The sequence below is a fragment of the Manduca sexta genome, chromosome 4 (genome assembly GCF_014839805.1).
Source record: "Manduca sexta isolate Smith_Timp_Sample1 chromosome 4, JHU_Msex_v1.0, whole genome shotgun sequence".
Taxonomy (NCBI): Eukaryota; Metazoa; Arthropoda; class Insecta; order Lepidoptera; family Sphingidae; genus Manduca; species Manduca sexta.
In genome coordinates this window covers 2928688-2939390 of record NC_051118.1, presented here as the reverse complement: position 1 = coordinate 2939390, position 10703 = coordinate 2928688, and the positions used below count along the sequence as shown (strand labels likewise).

The 10703-nt window shown below is 34.4% G+C and overlaps 2 protein-coding genes across 3 annotated transcripts; one reads left to right on the top strand and one right to left on the bottom strand.

The window, feature by feature from the left end:
• The first annotated feature begins 147 nt into the window (after window positions 1-147).
• LOC115445904 (dynein light chain roadblock-type 2) lies at window positions 148-2242 on the top strand. Its single transcript, XM_030172402.2, has 4 exons — window positions 148-248; window positions 324-402; window positions 542-642; window positions 1403-2242. The coding sequence occupies exons 1-4, from the start codon at window positions 246-248 to the stop codon at window positions 1511-1513; spliced, it is 294 nt and encodes a 97-aa protein (XP_030028262.1). The 5' UTR covers window positions 148-245; the 3' UTR covers window positions 1514-2242.
• Window positions 2243-3527: 1285 nt separating this feature from the next.
• LOC115445903 (KH domain-containing, RNA-binding, signal transduction-associated protein 2) lies at window positions 3528-10457 on the bottom strand. Of its 2 annotated transcripts, none has more exons than XM_037440363.1 (7): window positions 10103-10457; window positions 8217-8341; window positions 7328-7437; window positions 6940-7157; window positions 5022-5344; window positions 4622-4863; window positions 3528-4128 (listed from the first exon to the last, which is right to left on the bottom strand). In XM_037440363.1, exons 1-7 carry the CDS (start codon window positions 10314-10316, stop codon window positions 4101-4103), a joined length of 1260 nt encoding a protein of 419 aa, XP_037296260.1. In that variant the 5' UTR covers window positions 10317-10457; the 3' UTR covers window positions 3528-4100. The 2 variants fall into 2 exon arrangements, with proteins under 2 accessions (XP_037296260.1, XP_030028261.1); XM_030172401.2 differs by having other exon boundaries at window positions 5022-5203; window positions 10103-10456.
• Window positions 10458-10703: the final 246 nt, after the last annotated feature.

The window sequence follows — 10703 nt, the reverse complement described above, 5'->3', positions numbered from 1 at the left end:
AGGAAATACATATATACAAATAAAAATATGTTATTGAAATCAAACATAATGATACGATGCATGTAGCGTATTTATTTTATCAAGAGCATTTTTAAAGTAAGACTTTTTTGTTTCTAAGTGTGTGTCAAGCCTATTTAATGTTTCATTCATTCAATAACGTCACTGATTTTATTTTCATTCATTCGTGGTTTGTCATCAGTGCTGTTCTCTCTGTGAAAGTTTATAATTTTAATAAAATCGTTAAAATGGTATAAATTCCTCGTATTTGGTGATTTATGTGTTCGAAAAACGAGCGTCTTAATAATGTGTGATTCTGCTTGCAGGCGACCGAAGTTGAGGAGACCATCAAAAGAATTCAAGCCCATAAGGGCGTAATGGGAGTCGTCATTGTAAACCACGAAGGTTTGATCAATTCCTTATAGTTGCTATGGATTTATCGACTTTCTTTTCTAGAAAATAGTGTCCTACGTCCTCACTTGTCAATTATACATAGATATCAAGATGAAATTTTCAATATAATTGAAGGGTGTAATATTTTCAGGTATACCTATCAAAAGTTCTTTGGATAATGCGACGTCGGTTCTCTACGCAGGACTCATAGGGCAGCTCACAGAAAAAGCAAGGAATGTCGTTCGTGAAATGGTATTTTTCTTTTTAATCATAATACAAAATATTATGTGTTTAGCACTCATCTGGCAACTATACCTACAAAAATACTTCAATATTAAGTTATTTACATTTTAAAATATATATTCTAACAGTTGATTGTTGGCAACCACCTAAGACCATTGTGGCTGTTTGCGATGAGGGCATGTTTTAATTTGGTTAACTAATTTAGTATTTTTACATTTTACAATTTATTCCCTTGTAGATTCTCATGTTTTGACTTAAATATTCAAAATTTGAGAATGATGCATTTAAAAAACAATGAGCTTTTTTATATCCTGGTTTAAGAAAGTCTTACCATAACAAGTATAACATTGCCCTTTTTAAGCAAAAGCCATTGCCTTAGAAATGTGAATTAGTAGGTACCTTGGAACATTCCTTTGGGATATTGACATGAAAAATGTATTCTTACATCCCAAAAATAGCAAATGGGAGTTAATTTACTGATTACTGCATATATTTTTTGATGAGCATATTTTGTTTATTTCATGACATACTATATATTTCCTTGCAGGATAAAATAATATCAAACTATATGTAACATGAAATTCAAATTAGGTAGAAATAGCTCAAATTAAAATAAGTAGTTTTGTATTTTACATTTCTCCAATTTCAAAGACTAGTGTTCATGGCCACACCAGTTTTATTTTCACGTCCATTATTTGTTTAAACATATTAAAATCAAGATTACTTTAGGTTATATTTTTTGTGATCAATAATTTTCCACTCTTTCCAGGACTCCACAAATGAGCTAACATTCCTGCGCGTGAGGAGTAGGAGACATGAGATACTGATAGCACCAGACAGGGAATTCATACTCATAGTTATACAGAACACTTCAGACTAGTATGGTACAATGTTTGCACCAAGGTAACCTTCTGGAAAGGTTGTTTTAGTGTAAAACTTAATCATAAACTTTCACAAGTTACTTTGAATGTTTATGAATAGGGATGTAAAATTTTAGGAAGCTGCTTCAATTAGAATGTCACTTTAAAATCAATTATTTTGCTGTCACTACCACATAATGTAAAAAAAATATGGTGACGACATCATCAGTCACAGGATGACCACTGCTGAACACAAAGATTTTCAGATCATCTTATAATAAGAGGTCCGCATCCAGCGATCTCCTCCAACTTATGAGGTCATCTGTCTTGCATGTTTGTGGCTTCCAGAAAACCTTGCTCCATCGGTCTGGGGCATGACATGACTAAAAAGCCATTATTAGTAACATAGGGTATGTTACTGATTGCCGATTGCAATATAATAATAAATTTACTCTTATTTTGGCAACTAGATATGTCAGAACATAAAGACGACTTAACTGAATTTATTGAAGCATTTGATCTAAGTAAAAGTGGCACTTATTCCAACTACATATATTTTTTTTTGCTAATCTAGTCTGTAAGAATTGTGAGAAAAACATTAGAAATGCACTTAATGAAACTTGAATTGAGTAAGACATAATTTTCTAAAGTATTCTTGTGTTGTATTCTGAAATTATTTAAGCTATATATTTTGGTTAAAGTATATTTATTTCTACTCATGTATTCTTTAAATAAACATTTGTACACTAGCAAGGGCATTTTAAATGAAACCACCAATTTAGGACGCAAGTCTTTATTGATAAAAAAAGCAATAACGTAGGCATAGTAGATTTAAAAATGGAAACTTTTTCCACAGACAGGTCAAGCTGTGTCGAAAACTTTTTTAATGTAAAAAAATATATATATGGACTCCCCTCTTTCTTTTTTGTTTCCTTTCTCAGTATAGCTGGCCAGGAATAATGTCCTGTTCATGATGCAATAGGATCGAACCTATTGCCACCTGACAAACATCCAAACCCAAGCAGTTTTTACGTAACCTCCAATTTCTAGTTTCTTATCCTAGGTATCGAACCCAGTATACCCAGTTGGACAAAATACTTGACATACATATTAAATAGAAGAAAATGGTATATATAAGCATGCTGGAAATATTATATTGTACTACTTCATACAATGGGTGCTTTACAAGACGATTTATTATGGAGTTGCTGCTACGAAAACACAACGTATAGTGCGTTGTTTCGAGACACATGAACGTCATGCCAGTGCGGCAAAATACACCTAACGTGTGAAAATGAGCGCTACGAGCTTGTGGCGCATAAGAGACGTGTTTGCGCATTGGTTACATATCGGCGTGTGTCGACTCACTTCTGTAGCGCTCATTTTGACACGCAAGGTGTATTTTGCCGCACTGGTGGTGTCATAAACCTTTATAGAGAATTTCTATATAAGAGGCGTGTGTTGTCACTCTGGCATGGCGTAGGAGTTTTTGAAAAAATTAAAATGTAAATGCGGTGGACTTACCCCTCATGTTGAGTGAAGCTGTTTCTCGCAGGTCAGTGTATTTTAGGATAATATTGTTACATAATATACTATTTAAATTGTAAGTTTTTTCATATTAGATTTGAGATTCTGCAATGTACTTTGACCATTTTAGTTTTATTTTTAATTATTGTTTCAATTAGTTGGCCATTATTCATAAAATGTTTTTTCAGTTTGCCATTTGAATGTAGTACTATAATTTAATTTCAAAATTGACAAATATAAAATATTTCGTTGAATATGCTTGATTATGTATTTTATAAAACCACCCCAATCAACCCAACATATTTTATATTTTTTTTTACTCAAATGTATTGAAATAAATTATAGTTTTTATCATTGCAGTATTTAAAAATGAAACAAGTGCAGGCGATTTCTTTTATCTTATTATTGTTTGATTTGAAACCTGATGTCCAATATTCATTATGAAAAAAATTGGCATCACTTCTTCAATTTAGGTTGGCAGTAATGTTACATAAATTAAAATCACGATTTAAATTTTTGTATATTTTTTTATTTTTAGTCACACAAATTTTGCAATACAATTGTATTTTGTTCAACATGTTTCACCTCAGACTCATCGAAAAGCTGTATATTATACCGTTAAAATTAATTATTATTTATACTACAACTATTTTTTACGATTATATTCTTAATTTTAAAAATCCACGTGCATATTTTTACTTAAAACATGTTGAAATTTATAAAAAAATATTAGTTGCCTATAATAGTATCTTAATGCATAAATTTTCTTTTGGTTACGAATAACCCTTTTTTTAACACGGAAATTAATTATTGCTTTTTATGCATTTTTTTTGTATATGATATATTTATGTACTTTTGTACCTACACTATGAAAATATGATAAAATTAATTAAATTAACATAATTTGTCAGCAAATCATCAATGTTTTCATTTTGAATGTTTTTGTTTTTTTTTTTATTATTAGTTGATACGCAAGTCGAGGTTTTCTTCCGAGTTTATTATTTGTTTGTCTTGATTTGCTTACTGCCATATATTTGAGGTCATTAGTTTGCGTCCAACTGTATTTTACTCACCGTCGACTTACATTGCGCGCTTCTTTTGGGTAGGCCTGTAATTTTGAAAATGAATTACTGCTAAACTTTTAATACATTTTGACATACGTTATTGTTTGAGCAGTATATAATTTATTGCGAGGCTCCCGTATAAATATAATTTATAAAATGACGTGAATAACGAAATTGCCTCGCGAGGCCATAATCGCTGATCGGGACGCACTAAGCCAAGACATCATGCGAGACGCAAATGTTTTAAGTCGATCTGCGATGAAAGTATGATCCTTCAATATGTTAATTTTACTGGACTAAAAATTTACGCGAATACCTATTTAATCAAGGCACTTTGTGAAGAAACTGATAATTCTTTAACAATTTATAGAATATTTAAACAACCATAAGGCTGAAATCTTCAATGGCCGATTACAAATGATACAAAATTTACCAACTTTAGATGTGACGAATTCTCAATTAATTTTTGTACGGAATTTATGATTCTGTTTAATAGTGTAGTCGACTTGTACGCGTGTGCTAGCACCTAGTACCTACACGTGCTTAGGCGGGCGAGCGTAGGGCGATGAGCGTGCGCCGTAGTGGCGTTGTTGCGCGTGGGGCGCGTGCGGCGCGTGTGCGGCGTGTGGCGCATGCGTGGTGGGCCGGCGCGTGCCCACCTCGCGCGCAGACTTGTACTCGCGCGGCTCCTCCTTGTAGTAACTCTCTTCCTCGTAGTAGCGCTCGTGAGGACGCTCGTAGTACATGTCCGCCTCTGAAGCGCGGGGAGGCCCGCGGATCTGGAATCGAGATAATTATAATTCCAGTAACATAGCTTCTTGTAAACTTCGTGTAAAATCATTAAATTTTGTTAACTAACTATTAAATATTTTAGTATCATAAATAGGAATGTACAAATACTTATGTAGACATGTAAGCTACGGATACATCAACTGACCGGCGGCTCGGGCTGTGCTCCGTACGGGTCCTCGTAGCTATAGGAGGACTCCATGGCCGTGCGTGCGCGGTCCAGTATGCTGAACACCTTGGTCTTGGGCGGCGGCGGCGGGCCGCGGGGTGGCGGCACGCGGGGCGGAGGCACGCGCGGCGGCGGCACGCGCGGCGGCGGGGGCCGGGCACCTGCCGGCACAACACTACTAACGACCGGGTCGCGGTACGTGTACGAGCGTGGCGTCACCGTGCACGCACTGTACAGGACGCGCTTGGGCTGCGGGTGCGGTGGGGGGTTCGCGAGGAGCGGCCGCCGCTGCTCACCGGCATCTGCCGACAACCCACACGGTTCATGGCGGCCGTGGTACGGGCGTGTGTGTTACTGGAAGTTTTTGACTACCCACATTTATGTTATGTCAAAGCCAATTGTTGTTGGTGTTTTAAGGATAATAATTCTTTTTCGATATAAAATTTTATTTAATTAAAGAAAATAAACTGTGACAGATATTATTCCTTCCAGTCAACCTACACTTGCCCAAGGAGTTAGGATAAGGAGCGGATATAAATCATTGGTTACTGGTTGATTATTTCTCTTATAAACAAATAATAATTATTATCACCAAATACGCTAAAATTAGTTTTTTTTTACACTTAAATTATAATTTGAAATAGGAAGAAAGGGACAAAATTAGTAACTTCATTTTTAGATAGATGGATGAGGAACTCAATACTAAAATAATCATTCGTGAAATAAAAACCAATAACCAAATGAAAAACCGATGATAAATAAATAAAAGTAACAGGTATAACTCAGCAAGGCGTCCCGTACAGTCAAATGTATAAAAATATATAAACATATTGAGGTAGTAAGTTTACTACTCAGCCGGTCTCACAAAAAAACCCACTTAAATACTTCAAGCGTACACACTATATTAACCTACTTGAAGCTCACAACTCTGTATAGGCAAGCTGATATTTGACCCGAGGAGCATTATGACACGCGGTTTTATATACGTAGGTATATAGCATCCCTTTTTCCCTTTTTAAGGGAAGGGAGAGACGAAAACACCCATATTTATCCAGTTTTGTAGGTCTCATGTGATGTAGGAAGCGACTCTACAATTATGCGTTTTTCCGTGCGCAGAAATAAAGGATTAGAATTTTTTTAAAACTTTTATTAATGATTTACTTGGGTTCATGCAGTAACATTTTTACAAAGCTTGTGTTTTAACCATTAGAGTGAATTGGGGGTAGGGGGGGGGGGGGGGTGAATTGGGGGTAATTCTATGGGCCTATCCAACATAGAATCAAGTTTTTTTTATGCATAACGCATGCATACAAAATATGTGGTCTGAAATATGTGCCCATAAACACATACAAGCTAATAACTACAAAAAGTTATAGCGCGAGTCATGTTCAACATTTATTAAATATAGCAAATGTACCAAGATATCCACATCACTAAATGACAAGTAAGTCACTCGCCTGATGAGTTAAAGTCGCTAATGTTAACAAATAATAAAAACAAACAAAACCTTTAATTAAATGTACTAAATTGCACTTCATTTTGTTAATAACCAATTTCTGGATACTATAAGTTATAATGATTTACTGGCTCACTTTTACAAAGTTCTATGTTATATGTATTGTACAAATTGAATTATATATTATACTACATTATTTGATGTGTATTTATTTGCAAAATCCAATAAACCCAAATAATAAATAAAGGGACAACAATAATGATTTTTTGCAACAGTAGTTACCATAGGACCTTGTAATATTGCACCGGTGACGTGTCTTAAGGTAGCAAAAGCAGTTAAGTGCCACACACTGACATATAATTCAAAGTTTTGCTTGCTATGATGTATGACTAGCCATGACAGACAAACAGCTTGCTCATCACACCATGATAACAAACTTACCATGATAAGCATCAGGCCGTTCCATCTCCCTCATTGGCGTCTGCCACATCATGTCAGAAGTGTCTGGAGTGAGGTACTTCTTCACCTCGGCGAGCGCGTACGCGATGCGCGCATGCGCCTCCGCAGGCGGCGCGAGCGCAGTAATCTCTACATGCAACTCGTCCATGAGATGCGTGTATTTAGGATCGAGGGAGTTGCGCAGCTCTTCCTCCTTTTGCCTGTATAGTTGGAAAGGATAAGTAACAAAGAATAACCAAGAACAAGCTATATATTTCAGCAGTAGGCTTCCGTCTGGCTGTAAAAATATAAGGAAAATAATACAGAAACTGAAACTAAAGCCAATGGAAATGTTAAATCATCTTGTATATTAAGTTTATAATTGACTTACCTATCCCTCATTGACCCCCTGCCAAGAACAGCCATTTTGCACATGGTCTCCTCTTGCAGACTCTTCATTGTATTACCTTTGGGTCCAAGAAGCTTTCCCACAAAGTTGAACTATGGACAAATGTAATATAAACTAATGAATACTTTTTAAAACTATGAAATCCTAAGGAGAATAATTATTATAAGGTTTTAAATAACTTAAAAGTGAGTATATATATAGACAAGCTGAATATTTCTTTGATAAACCCAAAATTTTGTATAATAGCAAGATACATTGTATTGGGTTTGGTGTCCGAACAAGGATTTATGTTTGGTATGTAAATATAAAAGACCAAATTTTGGTAAAATATGGTGTTTCTTACACTGAACTAGTCGAAATGGTAATGGTTGTGGTAATAATGATGAGCATACGTAAACTGGTTGAACATGAACTGATTTTAAGTTTATTAATAATAGTTGTAGTCTTAAAAAAATATATGGTGGCTTTAAACTAGGCGAGGTAAAAAAAAACAACTCAAGGCTGCATGTTAAAAAAAAAAATGCGATGCTCTAGCAAAGCCAAAAATAATAAAGCTCCATTATTTTAAGTTTCAAAATTGAAATGCTTAAAATTGTCCTCCAAGGCACCTTGTGAGGCCCCAGACAGTTGCCCGGTTCTTGCCATCCACTGTATTTTAGTGTTAATTTTTGAATGTAACATACACAATTTAAGTTAGCTTTATTTTTTGTATAAAGCTGTTTCCGCAAGTACTCAAATTGCTAGTTTCCATATAGAAAACATCATTCAATAGTAATAATATATATAAATAAATACAAACATGTGCAAATTTTTTGCACCTGTTCAACTTTAGATCTAGAATTTGTGGTTATTTCAGTTTTCATTATCTTACCTTAGGATGGTCCTTGATGGGCACCAGTACTTTGACAGTGACCTTTGTGGGTTTGTCTCTGTACACATCAAGGTACTTGCCGTCTTTGAGAGGCACCCTGCCAGTTGCCTGTACTTTAGCCACCTCTGCAAAAAAAAAAAATAACTTGCACCGAAATGTTGACAATGTGATATTGTTGCATCAGATGGTAAGTGGTTTAGAGTCCACATAGTGTTGATTGATGAGATATAATTACACTCGCCAGTTTTTCTTGACACAATTATGTGGGACTGTTCGATATTGGGTAAATGAAGAGGGTTCCTGTCAGATTTATGCACTCATTTGGCAATAAAAAAATATTTATGACCCATTTTGCAAGAATGTGAATAAACTGCTCTAAATTATAATTTAAAAATAAATAGATAATTAAATTTGAATAAACTGAATATCTGCATTTTATATATACTGAAAATAACTACAATTGTGGTTAATTACAACTACTGAAGCCAAAACAAGTTTTTAAATTTCTTGTCTGTATGTTTGTACATGCATCATGCAAAATACCACATGGAATTTAATGCAGCTTTCACAGATGTATTGCTAGAGGTCTAACTTAAAATATATGTCTTATTTAATCCCAGGAAAATATAACACAGGAATGTAATCTTAGAAAAACTTTCATGTGAGTAGAGATGAAAGCAAAAGCTACTCAAAGATATAACCATAAATGATACTTTTGTCAATTTTCTCATCATTTTATCTCACAAAAGCTGTTATCTATGAAGAACAATTGTTGAGTCAATCAATATGCAATTACAACATAATGTTAATTATTTAAGGACAAATATTTTTATAACAAATTAAATCTTAGCTTACTCATTATCATTTTCATAGCAAGTTTGACCTTATCAGCTTGTATTTGGCTTACAGTTATGATTCATACAACTTGTTATTTATCTCAACTGCTTTTTACACCTTTTATACCTTATCCTCCAATAGCTATATTTTTGTTCATAATAAAGATCAGAAAATTTACATTAATCTGAATGTAAAGAATTTGTAGATTTACAATATATATTAACAGGCAAGCAGTAACAAGAAACCAATAAGTGCTATCCCATTTATTTAATAAATTACATTTTAATTATGGGTTTCTCTTGGTTCACGTTAAATTAAGACTTCTTTTTATTGCTTTGAATGATGAGACTAGCTTGTCTTTCTCCAGATGGTAAGAGATACCACCAACCAAAAACAGTAGGAATACCATTCAACACCTTGAATTACAAAGTATTGTTTGGTATTCCACTGCGCTCGCTAAATAGGCTAGCATATTAGCATTGTTCATTTGTGTATACAATAATAGGTATAATAGGTCTGCTCAGAGCTGTTATTTGAAAAGTATTCTTTGTATATATAATTTATTTTGTTTTTCCTAAGGTAAGATCACCAATCAGGGCCATCTTGCAAGCTGTCTTACAGGGGTAAGGTTATTCTTATGGTATTTATGAACTCAGCCGAAGAATTTTCAGTATTGTGGTAATTTTTGACTGTTCTGGGTATAAGGTTATTTTCCGAGACAAAAAACAAGACGTAGAGGTCAATGACTTGGACATGTTCAAACATGTTGCTATGATGTGGATGTAGAGATCTACAAGGTACTAGGTAGTCACATGCCAACTTTACTGGCATTGATTATTTTATAAAACTTTATGTGGGCTAGATTTTGAGATTAGTCGCATTATTAGATGATGCATTGAAAAGTATAATTGTGAAGGTATTTCCGGGAATTTGGTATAGTTTGGTATATTCAGTTATTAATATGTAGAACACTGTATATAATATCTAGAATGCATAGCTGTTTTGGAGGACATTTTATAATGTTGCATGTTTGAATACAGAATGCCTACCTTGATCGATGAGCTTCGATGAAATCGGGAATTTGGCATTATTGATTTTAATTTTTTCACTGAGTAATTCCCTCATATATTCACCGGCTTTTTCGTTTAGTTTGGAAGTATCTTCGCCATCTTGCTCGTGTTCCGGTTCTTGCGGTTGCTCTTGTGTGGTATTACGTTTGAAGTCACCACTGTTGTATCCATTTTTATCATATTTTTCAGCCATATCTACTACAGTCTACAGTCAAGTTAACTTTAATAAAATAAAATATTTTTTCAATAAAATTACACTAAAGTAATGGCGTCCTACAATGACGCGGGTGACGCGGGACCAAGCGGGACGCCGGATGGCCGATACCAAAAATTTAAAAGAAAACAATAAAAATTGTCTATGCTATGCTATATCCGAGTTTGGCAGGATTAGTGTTGTAACAATGGTACTAAAATAATTAAATTCCGGTTTTTTCTAGTCACCTTATTAGTGTTTCAAACGTTTCAATGTTTAAAAATTATTATTCAAATGCCTTATTAATTTTCTAAAAGCATGCCTTATAGTGAATATCGGTTTATTTTTCTACCTGCCATAAAAGCTCAAGTTCGATGCATTTACTTT